Source organism: Malaclemys terrapin, chromosome 4 (genome assembly GCF_027887155.1).
Source record: "Malaclemys terrapin pileata isolate rMalTer1 chromosome 4, rMalTer1.hap1, whole genome shotgun sequence".
In the NCBI taxonomy this organism is placed as follows: Eukaryota; Metazoa; Chordata; order Testudines; family Emydidae; genus Malaclemys; species Malaclemys terrapin.
Genome location: NC_071508.1, coordinates 50,497,152 through 50,523,169, shown reverse-complemented (window position 1 = coordinate 50,523,169; position 26,018 = coordinate 50,497,152). Strand labels below are relative to the sequence as shown.

Below are 26,018 nucleotides of genomic sequence, written 5' to 3'. Positions count from 1 at the left end.
TTTTTACAATGAGAGGGGAGTATGAAGGGAGTTGGGATCGATCCGGGGTTGTTTAGGGCTACCATATTTGAACTTTCAAAAAAGAGGACACACCGGGAGGGGGTAGCCCCGCCCCCTAGCCACTCCCTCCCACTTCCTGCCCCCTGACTGCCCCCCCCCCCCGAACCCCCAATCCATCTAACCCTCCCTGTCCCTTGATTGCACCAATCCCTCTCCACACCCCCGCCCCCTGACAGGTCCCCCCCCCCCAACCCCTGCCCTATTCAACCCCCCTGCTCCCTGTTCCTTGACTCGCCGCGCTCCCTGCCCCACCCCATCCCACCCTACCCCACCCCAGCTCACCTCTGCTCCGGCTCTGCCTGTGCCTACTCCCCTGAGCGCGCAGTTGCCCCGCTTCTCCGCTCCCCTCACAGGCTTGCCTCGAATCAACTGTTTGCATGGCAAGCCTGGGACGGAGGGGGCGAGAAGCGGAGCGGTGCGGCTGCGCGCTCAAGGCAGCAGGCAGAGGCGGAGCGGAAGTGAGCAGTGGCGGGGAGCGGTTCCCTTGCCCCCCCGCCCCCAGTTAACTGCTGCAGACAGTCCTCCCTGCCCCAGCTCACCTGAGCACTCTGCTTCTCCCTCCGCCTCCCAGGCTTGCCGCACAAAAGTCTGGGAGGGAGGAGGGTAGACGGGAAAAGCGGCATGCCCGGGGGAGGAGGCGGGGCCTGGGATTTGGGGAAGGGGTTGGAATGGGGTGGGGAAGCGGCGGAGCAGGGGGAATGCGAGCAACCACCGGCGCCGGCTAAAAAAGTTGGTGCCTATGCCCCGCACAGTGCTGCCGGCGTGCAGAAGCTGCAGGGGAGGGGCTTTTGTTGCCAGAGAGGCCGCAAGTGAGCGGCTCAATCCGGTGCGGCTGCCCTGTCAGCCGCTTTTGGGTCTTTAAATAGCCATCCAGGGGGAAATCCCGGACATTTTTAGCTTTTTACAAATTCCCCCCGGACGGCTATTTAAAGACTCAAAAGCCGGACATGTCCGGGGAAACCCGGATGGATGGTAACCCTAGGGTTGTTGTTTTTTTTTGTCAGAGAACAGGGTGAAGGGGAGCGCTCAGTCTGGTGGTGGGAGAGGAGTCTTTTAATAAAGCTTTTAATTTATTATTTGAATATTTGAGAGAGGCGAGTTTTGATTTTGTCCACCTATGATTTGCCTCTTCCCACCACTGCATGAAACAATTAACCTCTCCTTTAGCCAATTTAGTTTCAGGCTGGCCGAGTTTGTTTTTTAAGATGTCCACTCGGTCCTTGTTCCAAGGTTTTAACAGTGGCCACTGAGTTTTGGGATCTCCCTGAGTTAGCCTAGACCATTTTTCCAGAAATTTACAGGAGTCCGGACCCTTCCTAAAACTAAGCCGGCGTTCCTTTAGGGAACTGTCCCGACTTAGACGTCTGGTTACCAATACAGGAGGACTTTACACACATCAATCACACAAGAAGGAAATTCGGGTTCATCAGAGCGATGCCCGGTGCAACACGCAAAAGGAGTCCACAGGATACTGACTCAATCGCCCTTGCTTTCACACCAAGGGTTTTACCCAAGGTGCGGTGCGGCTGCGATTGTGCAGATTTCACTCACTCAGACCGCGGGGACAGGAACCCCTTGGTCGGCCGATCCCTGGATGGAGATGGCACCCAGACTCAAAACACTCCACAGGAGGACAGATAGACACAGAGACAGGACAGTCCTCAGTCCGGACAAAACACAGAAATAATTACCTGACCAGATTCCTGATGTCAGATCCCGGGATCCCTACCAGAACAGAGTGGGAACCAACAGGTTCAATGGCGTAGACCTCACTGTGGTCGTGCACCCTTCCGTTCAGGAGGAGGACCGCTCGGGCCAAATGCCCAGGTGCCGGCTACCACGGTCGTCCTACAAAAACGGTCAGGAATCACACAGCCCCAGTGAAGACGGTTGCCATCTCGGTGGAACCTCCAAATTGTCAAAGTTAGACTCAGGACTCATAGTTTGTCAGACCACTCTGTTTTATTAGCACAGCGCTCTGCTAATACATTCAGATAATGTGAGCCTCCATGCAAGATTCAGTCTTCTTTATACAGATAAAAGGGTGCGAACTAAACAAAGGGACAGAGAGAGCAAAATTGTAAAATATGCATGGAGCACAATATGCATATCCTGCTTCCTTGTTAACTCTTATCGATCTAAGACTAATGCTTCACCAACTGCCCTTAAGTGGCAAGTTAAGCAGTTAATGTCTGCGTTCCTGCCCCCCTGGCTTGCAGCATTTCTCATTTCTACTTAAAGGTACATACAGCATTCTTTAATTCATTCTATTTCTTTAATATAATTCATTTCACTTTCACACTTGCTACAAGCAGAGAAGACTGCAGCTCATTTTCCCCTGCAACATCTCCACAGTAGTATCAGTCTAAATATTCCCCTTCCATGATTTTTTTTGCAGATGAGTGAAAATATGGATCTAAGTCAGCCTGTTTGTCATAATCGTTAAGGTTCTAGCCAGATAAGGTTTTCATTATCCAAACCTTAGACTTGCAGTGGCATTTTCACTAGTCTGAAATGCTCTAAATCTGGGACACTATTATTTGCTCTCGCTCTATTTTTTTTTAGAAAGAGCAGAGAATAACAAAACCGACAAGGTCCTAATGAACATTTGTGCTGTTTATCATCCAAGTAATATTCCCTACTGCAGTCATATTTCTGGGGAAAGATGACACGCTTAGGGAAAAAAAGATTAAACATTACACATACCAGACATTTAGGTAATGTGTGTGTCACAACAAAACTAACATTATTAAAGTGTCACCATCGCTATGATTATAATCTAACGTACTCTAACTTTTTTCTTCATTCAGCTCAACCAACTGTCAGCCTGTCTCCAAAAGAAGTTATAATAGAAAGTGACAAGGAGAAGACTCTGTCATGTGAAGTCAATAAGTTCTATCCAAATTTGGTTGACATTAAGTGGATGAAGATTTCAAAGAATAACCAGGACAGTAGCGTAGCAGCAGAGGATATCTGCACAGGAGCCTCTGTAGAAAATGAAGACGGCACATTTAATGTCACTAGTAAATTAAGGCTGCAACCGTCTTTGCAAGATAATGGAAATGTCTATAGATGTATTGTGAGTCACAAAACATTTCCTGCCGACTTACTTCTCAATAGCGTCTTGACTGTCACAGGTATCCATCCCCTTTAGGGTCTTATCTCTTTTCTTTTGATATGTCATGTGTTCCAGAATGCTGTGTCTAGACCTCTTTTGAAGGAATTTAAACCATGTCAACCTTTTGCTATCCCTGGGGTGCCGTGATACCAGGTGTCATCTGAGATAGACAGCAGGGCAGGAGAACTGGCCATGCAATGACACTCAAAGAAACAACTATGGAGTGGGAGGAGTGGCAGAGCAGCCAAGGAGAGCCAGTTTACAAAAAGAAGAGGTTGAAATATGTTGTGCCGCTCACACCTTTGAATATCAGAGCTGTTCCAGGTGTACCATCTTAGTGGCGTGTATTTTTGGTGGTAGGTCGGGCTAACAACGTTTTGGTGCCTCTCTGAGCTCACTGAGTTGATCAAGACTTGTCTTTAACAAAAGGCTGGTTTTGACTCTACAATACATTGCAACACATTTTTGTGGTCTTCATTCTTGAAGGTTTGCAAATATGTAATGTTTTAAGTGGGGGTTTCAGTACTCTTAGTGGTCGTTTATTATGGCCTTTGGAAGCTCTGATCTGATACCACAAAACATACCTGGCAGTTATTCTATGGTCTCTTGAGTAGTTCAATGGGTAATAATTTTAGGCCTACATTAACTTGTGTGTGACATTTCAAATATTCAACAAGGAAATGAAGGAGTAGATATGTTTCACTAAATTCTTTGATTTGAGCAAGTTTAGGATTATCAGATATTTTTTTTTCCATTCACAGCCCCCAGGTCCGATTCAAGCATTTTAATTGGAGTGGTCATTGGAACAATAATAGCCTGTATTATTGTGCTCGGTTTGGGAGTTTTCGTGTACGATAAGTGTTTTAAGAAAAGTAAGTAGTTTTAAAAGTGCACTGTGCTAATGATATATTAATGGAAACAAATAGATTTAGAATTCAAATATTCACAAGAGCTAACACTAGTGGACAATCTAACAAGAATCAGTACATCACCATGCTCTTTAGCTGCCCGTCAGTTAAATGAAGCTTAGTCAAATGTCCCAAAAGCAGTACACACCATTGCTTTTGTTCCCCTGCTTATCCAGCCCCCCATTTTCACTGAATCCTTCAGATGCCTCTGAAGTCCTTTGGGAAAAAATTAGGGATCATTTTGTATTTTACTAGAACATTTTAAACAAATTGGAACATGATAGGTATTAAATAGGAGAAGTGACAGGCTTGGTAAGAAATGCTTTGCTTTCATATACTGTCACAAAAGGATTTGCTCTTAAAGTTGCCTTTTTTTGGTTTAGTAGGTGAGTGTCATTCTGAAATTTTCCATACGAACACAGCATCAGTAGTAACTGGAAGTAACTTAAAGTGATAGCTTTTAACAATATGATCTATTTTTTTAGTACTAACTGTACAGAAAAAATACTGATACATAAAAAGGGAGATGAAACCCTTGCTCAGATCACCCCTTTATTGAGAAAGATTCATGTGAAAGACTGAGGACTATATGTATCTGACCATATAGTCACTTATCTGCCAAGGACTGTGGAGAAGAAACAACAATTGGGGCATTTGAATCAAGGGAATTCAACCATATGGTATATTAAAAAAATACAGCATTGATAAAGATAGTTCATGTTGGTAAGCACAATGCTTTAGCATATAGATATACAGTGTAACTTTTATACAGTAGAGGTAGAAAAATTGCACTTCACTTTTTAGTTTGTCATTCTTCACAACATGGTGCATCGTGCAACTAACTTATATATTTTATTGCAGTTCCACCAACAATAATGGCATTCATAGGGAATGTGGAAATGAAACATTTAGAAGACACTTCTTTGTATTGTCAATTTTCCGGCTTTCGTCCAAAACCTATAACCGTAGCTTTTTTTCTGAAAAAGTATCAACAAGAACAAAAGGAGACAATTTACTATTGGAACAGTGAAAAGGATGACATTCAACGAGATGAGGAAAGTGCTGCTCTCCTGTCTACGTCAAAGAATTTTCAGTTTCAGATATACTTGAAGTCACTAGATAATGGCACTTTTGAAGTTCCATGCATCATTCATATATCTCCAAACGTGCATGAGCTAAACAAGGCAGAGATTTCTCTTGAAATTATACACGAGGCCCTTCAGCAACGTCCTGCTATGGCAATAACGGAATTGAAGGTCATAGGTAAGCAAAGTGCTCTGCAGTATGCAAACTTTAGTTTCTTCAAGTTCAGTCACTGTCTGAATTAAGAACGTAAGAACTGCACCATACTGAGTCAGACCAATGGTTAATCCAGCTCAGTATCCTGTCTCCAACAGTGGCCAGTACCAGAGCTTCAGATGGAGTGTACAGAACAGGGCAATACTGGAGTGATCCACCTGTCTTCCCCTCCCACGCAGTCAGATGTTTAAGGACACCCAGGAGATGGGGTTATGTCTCTGACCATCTTGGCTAGTAGTCATTAATGGACCTATTCTCCGTGAACTTAACTAGTTCTTTTTTTAACACAGTTATACTTTTTGGCCATCACAGCATCCCATACCAGTGAGTTCCACAGGTAAACCATGTGTTGACTGAAACAGTACTTCCTCTTGCATGTATTAAACTTGCTGACTATTAATTTAATGGGGTGACCCCTGGTTTTTGTATTGTGGGAAAGGGTAAATAACACTTTCCTGTTCATTTTTTCAACACCCTTCATCATTGTATAGACCTCTATCATATTCCCCCTTAATTGTCTCTTTTTGAAGCTGAACAGCCCTAATCTTTTTAGTCTCTCCTTGTGTGGAAGCTGTTCCATGCCTCTGATAATCTTTGTTGCCATTCTCTGAACTTTTTCCAGTTCCACTGTATCCTTTTTGAGATGGGGCAACCAGAACTGGGCATAGTATTTAAAGTGCAGGCACAATATGGATCAATATAGTGGCATTATGATATTTTCTGTCTTATTTGCTATCCCTTTCCTGGTAGTTCCTAACATTCTGTTAGCTTTTTTGATCATTGCTGTGTGGAGCTGAAGTTTTCAGAGAGCTATCCATGATGACTCAAAGATCTCTTTATTCAGTGGTAAGATTTAGTTTAGACCCTATCATTTTTTACAACATGCATTACTTTGCACTTTTCAATGTTGAATATTATCTGCCATTTTTTCATCCAGTGACGTAGTTTTTTGAGATCCCCCTGTAACTCTTCGCAGTCAGCTTTGGACTTAGCTATCTTGAATAATTTTGTAATTATTTTTGTTGACAATTTTATTGTTGACAGGTTCATAGCTGGCATTACAATAAAATATTTCTCCTCAAAATGAATATTAGCTCCACATTGCAAAGCCATCTGATGGGAAATTCAGGCAGCATTTAACCTTGGGTTTTTCCATTCATGGCATTTTGAGGCTGGGTGCTCTTTGTCTCTGAGGTTATAAGAGCTATTCACTTTGCCCCAGATTCCCTTTGCTTGAAGATCTTTGGCTTTACTTATCCTTACTTGGCATTGCTGTTGGTAACAGATTATGTCCTATCTATGTGTTAATGTTAGTATCTCAGTACTGAATTCTTAGGTATCTTCTCATGTTTTTCCAAGAACTAGTAAAGTCACAAGGTGTTTCCCTAGTTTTCATTTGGAATGCTTGGACATGGATACTTGTGAATAACAGACCCTTTTAAGTATTCAGAAAGTATCATTTAGATTTTGCATTAGAGAACTTAAAGGTTAAACTTGAGATATACATAGAGTCAAGAAGCAATTACAGACACTGTGAAGTATGCCTTGCTAGCACGCTGGCCTGTGGCATGTTAAAATTAAAGGGGCTTCCTTAATTGGAATGGGATCCAGATCTACCAACTCTCATTTAAAACCAGGGACTAACTGTATATTGAACTTGACCCCATAGCACAGAACTTTTCTACTGTGTCATTGACAACATGGTTGAGTTTAGCTGCTTAAGATAGATTTGTTGTCTTGGCATCACATTTTCAGTGTTGGAATGGCAACAGTTACATGTAGATTGAGAATTATTTCTTCCCCTGGACATTGACAGTGCATTCTTGATTTCAAGCTCTTTATAGGTGAATCAATCTTTTGTATCTGCTCCTGAAATTTATATATTGTGTCTAGAACTGAGATGACAGCTAGTCATGTGCTTTCTCTAGGGTTACCATAAGTTCGTTTTTTCCCGGACATGTCCGGCTTTTCGGCAATCAAACCCCCATCCGGGGGGAATTGCCAAAAAGCCGAACATGTCCAGGAAAAATACGGACGGGCACTTCCTCTCCTGCGGCTGCTCTGCTCCTCCCCTGACTCAGACTTCGGCTCTGTTTAAGAGCCAAGCTGCCCGAGCCAGTGCTACTGGCTTTGGGCAGCCCCCTTGCCTCCGGACCCCAGCCGCCGGCCGGGCACTTCTCCTCCCCGGCTCCAGCTGCTCTGCTCCGGCGGCGCAGGGTCCGGAGGCAAGGGGGCTGCCCGAAGCCCGTAGCGTTGGCTCGGGCAGCTTGGCTCTTAAACAGAGCCGAAGAGTCAGGGGAGGAGCACAGCAGCCGGAGCCCGGGAGAGGAAGTGCCCGGCAGGGGGAACAGGGTCCGGAGGCATAGGGGCTGCCTGAAGTCCGAGTGCTACCGGCTTCATGGTTTGCCGGGCAGCCTCCAGACCCTGTGCCCCCGGCTGGGCGCTTCCCCTCCCGGGCTCCAGCTGTGCTGGGGAAGCGCCGGCCGGGGGCGCAGGGTCTGGAGGCTGCCCGGTAAACCGTGAAGCTGGTAGCGCTTGGGCAGCCCTTTTCGCATGGCTGGGAGGGAGGAGGGGGAGTTAGGGCAGGAACTTTGGGGAATGGGCGGAGTTGGGCGGGGAAGGGGCGGAGTTGGGGCAGGGCCGGCATTGGGAAAGGGGCGGGGCCAGGGCCCTGTGGAGTGTCCTTTTTTTTATTTTTTAAATATGGTAACCCTACTTTCTCAAACTGACTGACTGCTTAGTAGAACAGTTGTATTAGTGTGTAGCTCTACATACAATGCATTAATGAAGCAACTTTCTGCCTAAAGTTAGAAGTAGCAGTATGTAATGTCTGCTTTCTGTTCAGTATATAATATTGATAGATATCCAACGGGATTCTTGTGGGCAGTGAGGTAGATATTTTTCCTGAATAAACATCAGAAAATCTCACTTGCAAACACATGTAGACGTCTGCAGAGAGAGAAGCTTGAATGTAACCTTTTATTTTGTGATTTTGATCTTTTAAGTTCACCTTTAGGTGTACCTGAGCTCAGTATTTTATTTGGCCTACTGTAAAATATTTTATCTGAGTGAATTATGACACTCATGTATGTTGAATGCTAAGTATTAAGATAGCAAATGAGATGAATGTGGTAGAAAAATTTAGACATAAGGTCTCCTGAAAGATGCTCAGCACCCCCAAATCCCATTGATTTCTATGGGAGCAGATGGCGTTCAGTACCTTACAGAACTGGTCAGGTGCTGATCATCACATTTTAAAAAGCTGATTCTTGTTAAATGCACAAATCTCATTGTTTTCCTTTCTAGCCGTGCCAGTGTTGGATCCAATCCTGTGTTCTACAGATGTGCCAAGACCAGATGAGCCTATAACTTTGACTTGCAGAATTCATTCTTTTTTCCCTGAAACAATTGATTTGGCTTGGTATAAAGATGGTGATGAAGTGCCAGAGGAACCCTTCATTAGTGATGTGACAAGGGGACCAGATGGACTTTTCTTCTGCACCAGTAGTTTAACATTACATCTTGGAGTTGAGGACACTGGTAGGAGCTTCATATGCAAAGCTAAACTTAAAGGCTCACACCAGTATAAAGAATCTTCTTGGAAGCTGGAAAATTTGAGTAAGTTAATTTTCAAAATACTATTTTATTAGTAGAATGAAAACTGTAATGACCATCACCATAACATACACATTGCTTTTAAAGGAAAAATTATCGATCTTTGGGTGACTTTCTGCACTACTCAGGTGCTCCCTTTTAAAAAGTGAAATACAACCCTCCACAGAGGGCCAGCAGAAGGCCTAGGCACCATCAAAGCCATATTTTGTGGATTTAACTGCTGCATAGGCTTAGAGCTGCTAGATCTTTGCACGGGGGTGAATTTCATCAAAAGGCCACATCCCCAGTAGGAAAAGGGGTGTATTTTTACACATTAACACACATTAAAATCCTACGGTAGACAAGACTGTTACAATTTTGATAAGTAGGAGTTTTGGTGTCACCTCAGTGAGCTAACACGTATTGAAATTTTGGTTTTTTACATGTGTAAAAATCCATAACAAACCATGTTTTTTCTTAGTGAAGACAAGGCCTCCCTGTTCTATCTCTAGGCCAGATCTTACACTCCTTATGCAGGCAAAATACCCTTTGAAATCACTGCAGGTTTTGCCTGACTAGAAAATGAGTGGGTAAGTGCAGGATAGGGTTACCATTCGTCCGGATTTACCCGGACATGTCCTCCTTTTGTGTGCTAAAAATAGCGTCCGGAGGGAATTTGTAAAGCACTCACAATGTCCGGGATTTCCCCCTCCCCTGGCAGAGCAGAGCGAGCGGCTGGGAGGGCTGCAGGAAAGTCCCGGGCTGGACTCCGGAGCAGCTTCCTCCTCCCACCCCCCCCCCCCCTGCATTCTGAGCCGGCCGGCAGCTCCTCCTCCTGCAGCCCGCTCCGGCAGCCCTGTGCAGGGCCAGGGACCGGGTTTTGTGTTGTGCTGGGGAGCTCAGCCATGTGTCCGGCTGGCACAGAGCCCAACACCCTGTTCTGAGCAGCAGGGTAAGGGGGGGCAGGAGAAGGGACAGGGAGGTTCTGGATGGGGCAGTCAAGAAACGGGTGGGGGCTTTTGGAGGGGAGTGGAGAAAGTTTTGGGCAGTCAGGGTACAGGTAGGGGGTAGGGTCCTGGGGGGCAGTTGGGGGGGGGTCTTAGGAGGGGGCAGTTAGGGGACAAGGAACAGGGAGTCTTAGGTAGGGGGTGGGGTTCTGGAGGGCAGTTAGGAGCAGGGGTCCCAGGAGGGGGCAGTCAGGGGACAAGGAGCGGGGGGTAGGGGGCTGGGAGTTCTGGGGGGGAGCTGTCAGGGGGCAGGAGTGGGGAGAGGGATCGGAGCAGTCAGGGGACAGGGAGCAGAGGGGTTTAGATGGGTTGGGAGTTCTGGGGGGGCTGTCAGGGGGCAGGAGTGTGGAGAGGGATCGGAGCAGTCAGGGGACAGGGAGCAGAGGGGTTTAGATGGGTTGGGCATTCTGGGGGGGGCTGTCAGGGGGCAGGGGTGGGGAGAGGGATCGGAGCAGTCAGGGGACAGGGAGCAGAGGGGTTTAGATGGGTTGGGCGTTCTGGGGGGCGCTGTCAGGGGGCAGGGGTGGGGAGAGGGATCGGAGCAGTCAGGGGACAGGGAGCAGAGGGGTTTAGATGGGTTGGGAGTTCTGGGGGGGGCTGTCAGGGGGTGGGGAGTGGTTGGATGGGGCGTGGGAGTCCCAGGGGTCTGTCTGGGGGTGGGGGTGTGGATAAGGGTTGGGGCAGTCAGGGGACAAGAGGCAAGGAGGCTTAGATAGGGAGTGGAGTCCCGGGGGGCAGTTAGGGGCAGGGGTCCCAGGAGGGGGCAGTCAGGGGACAAGGAACGGGGGGAGGGTTGGGGGTTCTGGGGGGGGCAGGAAGTGGGAGTGGCAGGGGCGGGGCTAGGGCGGGGCTCCTCCCGTCCTCTTTTTTGCTTGTTGAAATATGGTAACCCTAGTGCAGGATCACGTTTTATTCTTTTACTATGTATAAAAGAAAACCAAGAACAAATGCCTCCCCCAGAGTTTTCTTTAAAAATCCTGTGCTTGGTTCAAGTTACCAACTTTTCTTTTCTGATCCCAAACTGATGCCTACACATGCAAAGTTTCAGTTCTCAGGGAGGTTGGGGACATTTGTAAACTGTACATAAATGTGGCATGCTTTACTCTCTGAAGCATTCCTCTGGGAAATCAAATATATATATATTTTAGGGCTGTCAAGCAATTTAAAAAATAATAATGATTAATTGCGTGATTAAAAAAATAATAGAATATCATTTATTTAAATATTTTGGATGTTTTCTACATTTTCAAATATATTGATTTCAATTACAACACAGAATACAAAGTATACAGTGCTCACTTTATATTTATTTTTGATTACAAGTATTTGCACTGTAAAAAAACAAAAAATAGTATTTTTCAGTTCACCTAATACAAGTACTGTAGTGCAATCTCTTTATCATGAAAGTTGAGCTTACAAATGTAGAATTATGTACAAAAAACTGCATTCAAAAATAAAACAATGTAAAATTTTAGAGCCTGCAAGTTTATTCAGTCTTACTTATTGTTCAGCCAATTGCTCAAACACATTTGTTTACATTTGCAGGAGATAATGCGGTCTGCTTCTTGTTTACAGTATCACGTGAAAGTGAGAACAGGCGTTCTCATGGCACTGTTGTAGCCGGCATTGCATGATATTTATGTGCCACATGCGCTAAAGATTCATATGTCCCTTCATGCTTCAGCCACCATTCAGGGGACATGTGTCCATGCGGATGACAGGTTCTGCTCGATAACAGTCCAAAACAGTGCAGACCGACGCATGTTCATTTTCATTATCTGAGTCAGATGCCACGAGCAGAAGGTCGATTTTCTTTTTTTGGTGGTTCGGGTTCTGTAGTTTCCGCATCGGAGTGTTGCTCTTTTAAGACTTCTGAAAGCATGCTTCACACCCTGTCCCTCTCAGATTTTGGAAGGCATTTCAGATTCTTAACCCTTGGGTCGAGTGCTGTAGCTATCTTTAGAAATCTCACATTGGTACCTTTGCGATTTGTCAAATCTGCAGTGAAAGTGTTCTTAAAATGAACAACATGTACTGACTCATCATCAGAGACTGCTATAACATGAAGTATATGGCAGAATGTGGGTAAAACAGAGCAGGGGACATACAGTTCTCCCCCAGGGAGTTCAGTCACAAAATTTAATTAACATTTCTTTTGACGAGCGTCATCAGCATGGAAGCATGTCCTCTGGAATGGTGGCTGGAGCGTGAAGGGGCATATGAATGTTTAGCATATAAATACCTTGCAATGCCGGCTACAAAAGTGCCATGCAAATGCCTTGTTCTCATTTTCTAATGACATTGTAAATAAGAAACGGGCAGCATTATCTCCTGTAAATATAAACAAACTTGTTTGTCTTAGCGATTGGCTGAACAAGAAATCGGACTGAGTGGACTTGTAGGCTCTGAAGTTTTACATTGTTTTGTTTTTAAGTGCAGTTGTGTAACCAAAAAAAAAAAAAACAACCGACATTTGTAAGTTGCACTTTTACGACAAAAAGATTGCATGATTGCACTACAGTACATGTATAAGGTGAATCATTTTTACAGTCAAATATTTATCATCAAAAATATACACTTTGATTTCAGTGACAACACAGAATACAATATATATGAAAATGTAGAAAAACATACAAAATATTTAATACATTTCAATTGGTATTCTGTTTAGCAGTAAGATTAAAACTGCGATTAATCACAATTAATTTTTTAAATCGTGATTAATATTTTTGAGTTAATCATGTGAGTTAACTGCAATTTATCGACAGCCCTAAGATATAAATAAAATAAGACATCAAATAATGAAAGAGACTTTCATAGAGGTAACATTTCTGTTTCTGAGAGACAGGATGTGCAATTTTTTACAGAACTGTATCATTTAGAGTCTCTACCTCTTTCCGTCAGTTTTATTCCCATTTTCATTCCTGTTATTTTTCTCCTTCCTCTCCTTTTGCTCACATACAGCCATTAAGATCTTTGCTCTCATTGGAAGTATTGTGAGCTATTGTGAATTTCTAATTAATAGAAACACAGCGGAAGGTCTGTACTTTTGCTTCTGTTTTCTCTCAACCGCCTAATCATTCTACTTTTGCCTAGTTGAGTCTGGGAAAAGCCAGACTTGAAGAAGAGCTCTATGTAGCTCAAAAGCATGTCTTTCTCTTACAGAAGTTGGTCCAATAAAGATATTACCTCACCCACCTTGTCTCTAATATTTGGGACCAACATGGCTACAACAATACTGCAAGTAACAGTGGAAAGTCTCTACTTTTACTTCTGTGCTCTTTCACTTCCTAATCATTTTACTTTTGCCCTATTTGTTGTTTTATTTGCAGTATTTACTCCAAAAGTCTCAAATATTGTATGTGAGCCCAGTATCCCCAAGACTGGGGAGGCCGTCACATTATCTTGCCAGGTGACAGATTACCACCCAGCACAGTGTCAGGTGCGCTGGATAAGAGGCTTTGAAGAACTCACCGAGGCTGCAATTAAAACCCAGGACCCTCAACTTGATACAGCAACAAATCTGTACCACAGAGTAAGCCAGGTGACATTTACACCTGAACCTGAGGACCATGCAGTAGAGTTCACTATTGAAGTCATCCATTGCAACAGAAGTACAAAGAAGTCCCATCCCCTCATGTTAAAAGGTGACTATTTAATTGTCTGTTCTTTGTGCAAGGTACTCCTGCTTTCTCCTTTAGTCTTCTTTACCTTATATGGGAAGGGCACAGGCCTAGAGCAGATGTTGATACTGTTTGGACCAGCATTAACTCTCCTGGAGATATCTGATTAGTGACTCAGGAGGAATACTGTGTGGTGCATCTTCACCATAGCACAGCTCCCCCCTGGCCACAGATCCTGCCCCCACAGAGATGAGGTGTGGTGAGGATAAGGAGTGAGCATGCAGTGAAAATGCTGCTCCTGCTCTCATCACCACTCAGTCTGGCTCCGCAAGGATCTGCTCCCTTCCCCTTGTATATAGAGGGTAGAACATAGAGTAATTTATTCAAGTAAAACACTTACTTGTCCCAGTGTCAATAACCAACAGATTTCTGACAAGCAACCATACAATAACAAGCCAGTGTGTGTGCAAGGTAGAGAAAAATACTCAGTAAAGAAAGATTTAGATGAGAATTTCAAAACCATTGAGAGGATCTGGATACCGCATTGCCAGTAACTTTAATGGGAACTCGGTGTCCAAATCTCTTAGGCAAATTTAACAATCTCAGGCTTTAAGAGACTCTTGGAAGCTTGAAAAATTTATGAACAACAACTAGAAAACAAGCACTCTTAGGTGTTATGGAACATTTCCCTCTCCGTGTCTTTTTAAAGACTAAAAGTATGAAGTAACTTCCTGGGAGCTCAACCAAAAAGCAAAAAAGGAACTATTTTTTTAGAAAAACTCCGTAACTGAACAGTTACTGAGAGGTATATAAATTAGGGGGTCAAACTTCATAGCTTTTGTAGGTCAAGCTCATTGCACACACCAGGTGCCCCTTGCATCCCTCCATTCTCCACCACAAGCTTCCTGTATGCCACCCCTACATCCCCCTCTCTTGCAGGTACTCCCTGCACCCTCACACCCTCTCTAATGTCAGGGGTCTGTATCCCCCCGCAGGCCCATACTATTGTTCTCCATTCTTCCTCCATGCCAGGGTTTCTGTTTTCTCCCTCCATTAGCCCTCCCCCATGGTAAGATCTGTGTGCTCCCCATTTTTCCCCTTGCCCTCTGCCAAGGTCCCCCATTTTTCCATTCCAGAGGCTTTGGATACACTCTCATTCCTCCATGCTCCCTACTTCCCTCTTCCAGCCCATGCCAAGGGTTCTGGGTATCACTCTATTTCCCCCTTACCATTTTTGTGTTTGTTTTTAGTCCCCCCCCTTCTCTCTGGGAGATAAGTCACCATATTAAACTTTATTGGGAAGATGGGCAGAGCTTAGATGGCAGAGGGGGAGTTAGGCGGGAATGTGTTAATGAGTGCCATCAACTGGTTGTTGGATCTATAGAAAATTAGATAAGCGGTTGAAGCTGTTGTCTACGCTAACCAGATGCTAGCGCCCATCTTCATGCATCCCACTTTCCGATTTTCCATTTTTCACCAAAATCAGTAGCATTCTGCCCACTGATGTCTATAACATTTCCTGAACTTTTGGAATTAAGCAGATGCAGCATTTAAGAATTCTTGCATTACAACCAGATAAAAAACAGAGAAATGTCATCAAATTGAGTGTAGGACTTCACTTCCCTTGGCCAGTTATACACATGTATTTATGGGGGGTGCAAAGTTATTCTTGAAATATGTTTAAACTACCAAAAGCACAGTCACTTCCATAATCCTGAGCCTTTGGTTACTTCCTGTGTATCAGACCCACTAGCTACCAACTTCACATTCTACTCTGTATATATTTAACATTAACACAAACAATAGTAGTACCTTCTTGAATATTAATTTTGTTTATGCAGATAAAATATATTTCAACACTTTTTGCAGGTTTCCCAAGAATTACAAGTATTGTTCTTAGTCCAAATGATGTGGAGTATGGAAAACCCCTTTCTCTGACCTGCAAAATCATGGATTTCTATCCCAGCGATATTCAAGTCCGGTGGTTTCAGGAGAACGATGAAATCAAGAAGGGTTCATCAGTACAAGAGCCAAAGCAGGATACAAAGGGCCTTTTCTGCACATCTTCTGATCTTCAGCTAATACCCTCTGCTCGAGATTATGGCAGAAAGATTGGTGTAATGGTGATGCACAAGACTCTGACAAAGCCCATTAGAAAAAATGTGTATCTAAAGCTCCCAGGTATGTTTAACAAGTCTCTGGGTCTATGATAGAGCAATGAGTTTTCTAGAGATTAGGAAAAAAGTATTTTTGTTTTACAGATAGAGGGCCAGATCCACCAACCATGGTGCAGGAGGGTGTAAATTATACCCTCTAGCAACAATGAGATTCACCTGGCTATTGCTCTCCCTATTTGTGTTTTGCCAGGGGCAGTTTAGGCTCCAGTCAGGACTGCATGGGGGTCCCATAGATGGAGTCTGCTGAAAAGATATAGGGCCAGAGTTTCAAAGGTAGATATGTGCCTAAAGATGCAGATCGGAACCTAGTAAGATCTACAGAAGGCACCTATATGATATCAGTGCCTAATTCCAATTGCTTTTCAGTGGGAGTTGGGCACTTAACCTGCCAGACCCATTCATAAATCCAACAAAGTATTTATCTATATCTTTGAGCACCTGAAGACCTTTGTTAGTGTGCCCCCTTGACTATACCCCATTGCTGGCTACTTTTGGTGTAGCAGTAGTCCATAGAACTCCCTCTACAGACCACCCCACCCCGAGGGACTTTTTGCCTCTGGGACCTTGTGCATTGCTTCACGTTGGCAGAAATTAGGATTAACCCAGGCTGAGGTTAAAGGTTTGTCTGTCTTTTGCTAGCCATTTAAAATTCCAAGTTTCAGAAAGATCTGGGATTCCTCCTATGTGTTACAAATAAAGAGACACCCCTTTCTTTCAAGTCTCTCCTAACGTGTATCTTGTCTGTAAATGGGCATAGTCACTTTGCAGTTAGACATCTGCAGCTGGTCTGTGTCAGCTAACTCAGGCTCTCGGGGCTTGGGCTGTAAAGCTGCGATGTAGACGTTTGGACTTGGGCTGAAGCCTGGACTCTGGGACCCTGTGAGAAAGGAGGGTCCCGGAGCCCAGGATCCAGCTCAAGTCTGAAGATCTACATTGCACTTTTACAGTCCCACCGCCTGAGCCCCATGAGCCTGGGTCAGCTGCATGTCTCTAACTGTAAGGTAGACGTACACTTAGAGTCTCAACCTCCCCTTTCTGAGGGGCGTGGGACATGGATTGCGGATGGGTAGGGCCCTACCAAATTCATGGTCCATTTTGGTCAATTTCACGGTCATAGGATTTTAAAAATTAGCTGAAATCCTGATATTTACTATTTATATCTGAAATTTCATGGTGTTTCAATTGTAAGGGTCCTGATCCAAAAAGGAGTGTGGGGGGGAGTGGGTTGCAAGGTTATTGTAGGGGGGGTTGCGGCACTGTTACCCTTACTTCTGTCTGCTGCTGGTGGTGGCACTGCCTTCAGAGCTGGGCAGCTGGAAAGTGGTGGCTGCTGGCTGGGATCCCAGCTCTGAAGGCAGAACTGGTGCCAGCAGCAGCACAGAAGTAAGGATGGCGTGGTATGGTATTGCCACCCTTATTTCTGTGCTGCAGCCTGCAGAGCAGGGACCTCAGTCAGCAGGCACCGCTCTCCAGCCACCCAGCTCTGAAGGCAGCAGCAGCGCAGAAGTAAGGGTGGCATGCTATGGTATTGCCACCCTTACTTCTGTGCTGCTGCTGGCGGGGCGCTGCCTTCAGAGCTGGGCATCTGGCCAACAGCTGCCACTCTCCAACCACCCAGCTCTGAAGGCAGCGCAGAAGTAAGGGGGTGGGGGAGTAGGGATAGCCCAGTGGTTTGAGCAGTGGCCTGCTAAACCCAGGGTTGTAAGTTCAATCTTTGAGGGGGCCATTTAAGGATATGGGGCAAAAATCTGTTGAATGATTTAATTGGGGATTGGTCCTGCTTTGAGCAGGGGGTTGGACTAGATGACCTCCTGAGGTCCCTTCCAACCCTGATATTCTATGAATACCACAACCCCCCTAAGGACTTCCAAATTGAGGAACACTGGTCCCCCCCTGAAATCTGTATAGTATAGGGTAAAAGCACACAAAAGACCAGATTTCACAGTCCATGACATGTTTTTTATGGCCATGAATTTGGTAAGGCCCTACAGATGGGTGTTCCAGATGCATTTATTCAATCACAATCCTCATTATTCTAATGAAGTGCTTAGCAGCACATGCCACTCTTTGGCCTTACTCCTGCTCCTGGAGAGAAGTGATTTGGTGGCAGAACTCATTCATGCAAGATCAGATTCCCTGGCTCTCTCTGTTCTGCTTAGCACTTTTAGCCTGTGCTTATATGGCAGAGTACTGTGCACGTGTCCTTGTGCAGGATCAAGCCCAGGTGCTCGGTCCCATAAAAAAAAAAAAAGTGAATATTTTGCTGGTCAATTATCTTTTCTTGATAAATCCCATTGATAGTGTCCAGGAGTGTTTTACTGCACTGTGTTTCTAATGGAAAACTATCCCTCCTTTTTAGCAAAGTCTCCTGCCGTTTCTGAGATTAGAGCAACACCCGCATCACCGAAGGTCAATGAGATTGTCTGTCTTGAAGTTTCCATATCAGATTTTGCGCCGGAAAATATAAAAGTTGCATGGTATAAAGACTGGTCAGAGTTACCTAAAGACAACCATAACATAGATACTCAAATTGGAAAAAATGGTTTATGTTTCTCTACATTGAAAACACAATTTACTACGAATGCATCTGATAATGGAAAAATGTTCAGATGTGAGGTTATTCATCCAGCAACAAACTCCTGCACAGAGAAAAGGTTTACATTGAAACTCGATGGTAAGTTGGATTTTTTAAATAAGGGCCTGTGATGGGAGGCACTCACCTCTTGAGTGCCTGTTAGCAGCTGAGTGTGGTACTGCGGTCCTTTTCTCACCTTGTGCCTCCTGCAAGCTGACCTTGATGGGTCTTCCATGACCTGGCCCCCTGGCTGAGTCACTGAGTCCAAATGAATCACTTCCAGGGAAGTAAAGAGTTCAATAAATGAACAGTCCTGTTGCCCCTACTAGAATGTTCAGCCCTAGCTCTGAGCCCTTTGTTTTCGCTGTCACATAAGCCCTGTCCCCTTCTTGGGGTTCATGCCACTATGGCGATAGGAGAAACCCAGGCCTACCCACCACTCCAGGGTTCCACCCTACGGACATTATAAACAGCAGTACACGTTGCTTGATTTTAGTTTGTTGCTGTTTCTTCCTTGGGCCTCTTCTAGTGTCACTATTCCCTCAGAGCTAAGGATTTTAGATTCTCTCTCTCTCTCCCTGCAAACCCAGTTTAAGCAAATGCAGCAAGAAACAAACTCTGGTTCTCCCTCAAGAGCACAGCACCCTTGACCTCTAGTCCCAGCTAGGAACTAACCTTTTAAGGCTCTGCAGGTCCTTTTATCTGAGCCTGCTAGCTCTTATTGGCTGCTTCCATGAAGCCTCTCTAGGCAGCACTCACCTTTGCTGCTCCTTTCTGTTTCACTTCACTGCTTCCTGGGGCAGGGTATAGCAGAGCAGTGTGGCCTCCTGTGGGGAGCCACAAAGGCCAGGTGCACCCCATCACGGGGCCAGTTTTAGGTTGGGTAGCACCTTACTCCACAGATACTTACGTTGATTTCAGTGGAACTGGCTAATGAAGGAAGGGCCAGATTTTAAAAGTATTTAGGCAGGTAAACTTGCCTATCCATCTTTAAGCACCTAAATACTTTGAAAATCTGCTGCCAAGATACTACTCAGTGTGAGTAAAGGTGTCAGGATCTGACCCTAAATAAGCTTGAGTCTCTATATAAGTATCCGTGTAGAATTCACTGCCATGGGAGGCTCGGTTCTGAACCTTAGCTTTCCCTCCCAGCATCATCCACTGAACTAACTATATCCACATCCTTAGCATTATAGAGCAAATGGCCTTTAGATGATCATTAAAATGGAGATAGAACCTCTCAAGATACTCATGCTCAAAACTTGGCTTGTTTTAATGATCAGAGAAAATAAGTGAAATGAGTAAGTGAAGTAAGTGAAAAGACTTCTGTTGAGTTCAGAGGAGTTTGGATCAGGTCCTCTGACAGTGAATGTGAAAACAGATGCATTAAATAACGGGATGAGAACATATTTATAAGGATGCCATGGAACTGTACAAAATTTCGCAATGTGTATAATTGTGTGTTTTCCTACTGATATGTTAACTACACAGATGATAAATGTATGTTTGTTATAAATAACATGGTATTTCTTCCTACTTTACAGATTTTTCTACCAGCACTGGAGATATCCAGTCAGAGTGTGTATATCAGAACTACACATTGAGTGAGTTTTATATCAAACTGCGAAAAATTGCAAATCCTCCTTCTAATAGCAATGGTCCAACCCATCACCTTGTCCCCTTCAGGCACAGGGGATGGAAAGCCTACTGGGAGATCTGAGAAAGTGGCAGTGCTGTCTGATTGGCATCCTCCTCCCATTTCTCCTGTGGGTGTGGGATCAGGGATGGGTGTGTTTTGGGGCAGGATGGTGGTAGTTCAACCCTGCATAGAAAGAATCAACTCAAAAAAACCCCTAACTTTTTCACAGAGCCTTTTCAGCTGTGGAACTCGCTTGAGGATGGCCAAGGGGGATTCTGGGGTTCATGGCAGGTAGGGTAATTGGAGAAGAGTCCAGAGACCAGAAAAGGAATGTGAACACACAGGGCTTCCACACGGATGGTCCTGTTATCCAGCATATTCACAAGAACCCTGGGATTTGGGGACTGAAACCCCTTTTTGTCCCACACAGGGAGGCAGCAAACCCACCACTCCCCACCCCCAGCTGGAGGAATAATCTGCTGGAAACTCCAGAAGTGGAACCTGCTTAGGGATGATTTAAACCTATGCCACTTTGTCTTCAGTTAATTAATTGGGAAGGGGTTCTGTCACTGCAGGAGCACCTCCTTATGTCCAGGCATGGCATAACGGCGCTCTCCCAATATGGCACCCCCAGCCAAAGGTCACTCTGTCTGGTCTCTCTTCCTGTAACTTGGTCCTCTGGCCACATCGTGATTACTTCCGGAGTAATACAAAGCTCAACATGGGGCCAGTCAACTGAACTGTTCTAACTCCAAGCCCTTGGTCCTCACACCCTTTCCTTAAGGCTTTCCAATGTCCTTTTACCCATCTCCTGGTTCACACCACCTTACCAGTGGCTGACAGGGAAACCTGGGTCCTCCCACTACACTGGGTTCCAGCCCAGGGACACTATAACCTGCAGTCAAGTCTGCTCAGTCCCGTAGGCGCCAACTTCTTCTCCTGCCGATGGGTGCTTGACCCCCCTCTACCCCTGGCCCGACTCCACGACTGTCCTGCCCCCTCCCATCCCTGCCCTGTCCCCATTCCAACTCCTTCCCCAAAGTCCCCGCCCCAACTCTGCCCCCTACCTGCCCCTATTCCGACTTCTTCCCCAAATCCCCACCCCGGCCCCGCCTCTTCCCCGCCTCCTCCTCTGAGTGCCACGTTCTCACTCCTCTCCCTCCCTCCAAGCACGCCGCCAAACAGCTGTTTGGCGACGGAAAGGCGGGAAGCACTGATAGGTAGGCAGAGAAGTTGGGATGTAGCGCGCTCAGGGGAGGAAGCAGAGGAGGGGGGGTGCGGCAGGGAGGGGGAGTTTGGTTGCCGGTGGGTGCAGAGCACCCACTAATTTTTCCCTGTGGGTGCTCCAGCCCCGGAGCACCCATGGAGTCAACTTCTATGCTCAGTCCCACTCCTTGCTGCTGTTTCCTTGGGCTCCTTCCTATCCAGCCTTCCTCAGGCCATCTCCCCCACAACCTCTCTAAGTTGACCCTTCTCTCTTGCACACCCCAAGAGCCTGCGCCAACCCAGTAGCTACTACCTCCCAGCTGCTTGCCAGTCTTTTCTGCTCCTCAACTACTAGGATCTCAGGGCTACTGCTTCCTCCCTGGGCTTCCTCCTTACCATCGCTCTGTTCCCATAGCGTGGCTGCAGGCTCGCTCACCAGGCAGTCCCCCTTCTTCCTTGTTTGTTGGTGCAGCAACCTCATCGTACAAAACTATGACCGCCACATTCTTCATTCGTTTTTAGCCAAGTTTCCCATCCCCCGCCCCAAATATCCAGTCACTCAGTCTAGTTTCCTTAAGGAAAAACTTAGCCAGGGTGTTTTGGGTTTTTTTTTGCACTATTCCATTTCCCTGACATTCTCACTAGTCCCTTTAGAAAAAAGTTTTTAATTCCAAGCAGACTCAATATTTCATAAAGAAACGTTTTTTCCATAGAACATGATCAACTGTTTCTATGGTTTTGTACAGATTACACAGCCCATCTAGGTCTTTTTACTAAGTTTAACTTCTCATTTAAGGCACAATGACCTGCTAACATTCTAAAAATGACTATTTCACTTTTTCTGTCGTGACTGTGGAGTATAGTATTATCTTTGATTTTTGAGCATACATCATAGAACCTTCGTCCTTTTGTTTTCTTGGTCCATAGTTCTTGCCATTCCTTTGCAAGCTCCTCCATGGCCACACTTTTAAATTCTTGTCTACTTAAGGGTATCTCAATATCCCTCTCCTAATTTTTTAGAGCATGTTTTGCTGTTTTGTCAGCCATCTCATTTCCAGGTCTTCTGATATGCACCGGAATCCATGCTGTTGTTGCTTACATTATTTCTGTAGTTAGGAACATTATTTCACGTATTATGTCATTTCTGCTTTCCAAAGTCCCTGTTCTGATTGGCATTGTGCCTGACAAGGAATCAAATAAAATTACAGCTGCAGCTGGTCGCACATCTTTTATCCAGGTTAGTGCTAACCTTATCCCCATTACTTCAGCCATCAGAATGGTCACCTAATTTGATAGCCTTTTTGATTGCTAGATTCAAAAACTAGGAACATACAAGCCTGTTCCCACTCTACCAGTGCTGGCATCTTTTGATCCATCTGTATAGACTTGTCAAAGCTAGCCCCATTTTTCATAAATAAATTCAGAAATTTCATTGGTCATGATGTTTTTTCTCCCTTCCCTCAGTTTTTTTTCATATAGCTCTGTAAGTGAGTGGACTCACCCCTGCAGCACCTCCTGCTGGTCTCTTCCAGGAATTAGCTCTCCAGCCATCGGAGTGCCCTCTGCAGGCCAGTGATCTGCCTTACTGCTGGCCCCATGTCCCTCCCAGGACCCTGGTGTCCATTCCTCTGGGATGCTGCCCCCCTGGCAGTACCCCCACACTCTCAGGTTCTGGGTCTCCCCACCCAGGAGAATCCCCACCCACTAACCCCACCTCGCCTCAGTCTGGGCTACCACCAGTCACCATCTAGCCCCACTCTCTGGGGCAAACTGCAGTATAAGCCACTCATCACAGGCAAAGGGGTTTGGACCTGGTGCCTCTGGCTACCCGTGGGCTGCCCCCTACAACCGAGTACCTAATAGGCCTTACCAGGCCTGCAGCCTGGGGCTTTCCTAGGCCGGAGCTCCCAGGCACCCTTGGCCTTTCCCCAGCCCTGCTCCACTCCAGATATCTGGTTAAGCTCCCTGCAGCCAAGCCCTTCTTTCTTTGAAGACAGAGAGAGACTGTCTGCTTGAGCTCCTGGCTCAAGCCTTTATAGGGCCAGCTGGGCCCTGATTGGGGCATGGCCCCAGCTGAGCCTGCTTCCTCCCAATCAGCCCAGGCATCTTGCTCTTCCAGAGCCCTCCTCCAGGGCCATTTTAAACCCCTCAGGGCAGGAGCGGGTAACCACCCCGCTACACCCCCCCCCCCCCAAAAAAAACCCCATCCCTAGGGATAGGGGGGCTTCTTGGCCTGGACCAGTCACCCATGTGCCTCCAGCGCCACTCGCTTCTTTTCAAATTCCTCCAACCGCTTCCGCAAGCGGGTCTCCTCCTCGACGACGGCCACATACTCTTTAGCGAGGTCCACAGCACTTGCTTCGGCCTCATAGAGGGTCCGCTCTGCAGCCTCCAGCTGCGCACGCAGGCCAGACTCCACCAGGCCCTCTTCCTTCAGGGTCTAGGTGCCTACTGCGACCTGCTCCACTACTGCCTGGGTCCTGGCCTCTTGCGGGGACCACTCTGTCCCAGCCTCCTTGTCCGCCGTCTCTGTGGATGGCTCCCGAGCAGGTCTACTGCCATCTCTGCAGCAGCTACCTGGCTGGTCCTTGACCCCTCCACCGGAATTTGCCCTTCTCTGAGGGGGCAGGAGCGGGTAACCACCCCGCTACAATCTCCAAATCTACAAATGGTGAAATAACTGTTCAGCTGTAATTTGATTTCCCATGGTTACATTTTTTTAGTTCTCTCAATTTTTCTTTTTTATATATCTCCTTTACCCATTTTTGACTCTGATAGTATGAGGAAGTCTGTGGCAATCTAGATCATTTTGTCTACTAAGCTCTCAGCAATCCGCATAAATCTGTTGTTTACTTCAATTTTCATTATTCCCTTTTACCCAAAAGGTTTGATCTGATAGTTTCATCCTTAGATTTATAGGTGCTTCTCCAGTGGCTAGTTGCAGCACACACACTGGTGTTATCATTGTGCCACATGCCAGTCTCAGAACTTAGAAACCTGGAATTGCTCCAGGCCCAAGCATTGTTTTTGCAGCTGAACCAAAAGCTTGGGCTCTGTAGTCTAAACTGGTCTTATCAATGCTTTATACACCATCATCAGTATTGTCTTATTTGCACCCCATTTGTTTCCAGCTACACTTTTAAGTAAGTTCATCTTACTTTTTATTATCTGTGTGACCTGTCCAAGTTAATATATATATCAAGCACTTCTCCTATGCACATAAACTTGTGAACTGTCTGAATTTTTTCATCATAAAGAAATAAGTCCAATTTTCCCAGATTTTCTCCCTGGTTAAAAGCATTCCTTTTGTTTTTGCAAGTGAGAATTTAAATCCCCAATCATTTACCCACTTGGAAATTCTCTGGAGTGCTTCATTTGTCTTTTCCATGCTACTTAAAGTATTTTTGCTTAGTCCATATAGCACAGTCATCTGCAAAAAGGGAAATACCTATTCCTGTCTGCACTCTTTCTGGAAGGTCATTTATTATAATGGAAAACAAAGCAGGGCTGATAATACACCCTCGTGGACTTCCATTTTTAAGCTTGTAGGTTTTTGATAAAGCTGTTCCCAGTTTGACTTGTATAGTTCTGTCACTTAAGAAGTCCCTTATCCTCCAAAACATTCTCCCTTTTATTCTAGTTTTGACCAGTTTATATAGGGGGCCTTCCCTCTCTAGCATGTCATATGCTTGTTCAGTGTCCAGGAAGACAGTTATCGTAAAGGTCTTAGCCCTTAGGCTTTTTTTGTGCCTCTGTTTCTCATCTCACTATATGTTCAACTGTCCATCCTCCTTTTTTGAAACCACTTTGTTACATCATTTTTCTTCAAGTATCCCACTAGTCTTACGTTTCATTTTATCCATGATTTTCCCCACACATGATGTGAGGGCAATAGGCTGACAAGCATCAGATCTGGTATGTATCTTACCTGATTTTCTAATTGATATCGCCAATGGTGGTTTCCATTCTATTGGCAGCAGTCCTTCTTCTCATACATCATTATATAATCACAACAGACTCTTTAGACTCCCTTCTGGCAAGTGTTGAAGCATTTAATTACTTATATTATCTTTACCTGTAGCTGTGTTTTTGCTTTTTCTAATGATTGCAATAAGCTCCTGCACACTAAAATTTTTGTTTAACACATCATCAGTATATTCTCTCTAGACATTTAATAGTTCAGTTATCCTCAAACCTCCTTTTTCACGAAACTCATTGTTTTAATTCATATCACTACTGTCCTGTGGGAATTTTTTTGCTAAAATGCCTGCCTTTCCTACGTTGGAAACCTCACTTTCATTGTTTTCAGTAAGACCAGGTATATATTTACTTTTATGTTGAAGTCCATTCATTTGAATTTGTTTATATATTTTTGAAGGCTTTGATTCTTTGTTCAGTTTCCCCACAGAATTTTCTCCAGCTTTCTTTTTTTGTGTTTTTGAAAATTCTTTGTGCCACCACCTTACAGCATTTCTAATTCATTAAGTCGTTATTGTTCATTCTAATTTGCAATCCTTATTCCACCAGGGATCCAGATTTCTAAGTCTGGGGCAATTTGACGTTTTATAGATGGCCAGATCAGCTGCTGCTGTAATTCCTTTTATTACGTTATTGAATCCTCCTAGGTTATCATTTGTACCATTTCTGCATAAATTTGCATCATATTTATTCTTGAAAAAACCCCAGTCAGCTTTTGGAAAATTCCAGCAAGTAACTCCTCTTATATTTTTGACATTTTTTCAGCCTTAGTACTCAGTAAGTTTAGGGAAGTGATCTCGTCCCATTCCATCTTCTTTAATAATTTTCCAGCTG

General features: G+C 45.0%; 1 protein-coding gene across 2 annotated transcripts in view; it reads left to right on the top strand.

Annotated features, from left to right (window-relative positions):
* The window catches only part of LOC128836207 (uncharacterized), a 42,927-nt gene that overhangs the window by 15,069 nt on the left and 1,840 nt on the right, over nt 1-26,018 (top strand). For both annotated transcript variants that reach the window (XM_054026252.1, XM_054026251.1), the window contains exons 3-10: nt 2,871-3,197; nt 3,940-4,050; nt 4,948-5,349; nt 8,692-9,003; nt 13,319-13,633; nt 15,479-15,790; nt 18,146-18,460; nt 19,906-19,965. In XM_054026252.1, the coding sequence (XP_053882227.1) occupies nt 2,871-3,197; nt 3,940-4,050; nt 4,948-5,349; nt 8,692-9,003; nt 13,319-13,633; nt 15,479-15,790; nt 18,146-18,460; nt 19,906-19,965 (2,154 nt within the window). The remainder of the gene's footprint in view (nt 1-2,870; nt 3,198-3,939; nt 4,051-4,947; nt 5,350-8,691; nt 9,004-13,318; nt 13,634-15,478; nt 15,791-18,145; nt 18,461-19,905; nt 19,966-26,018) is intronic.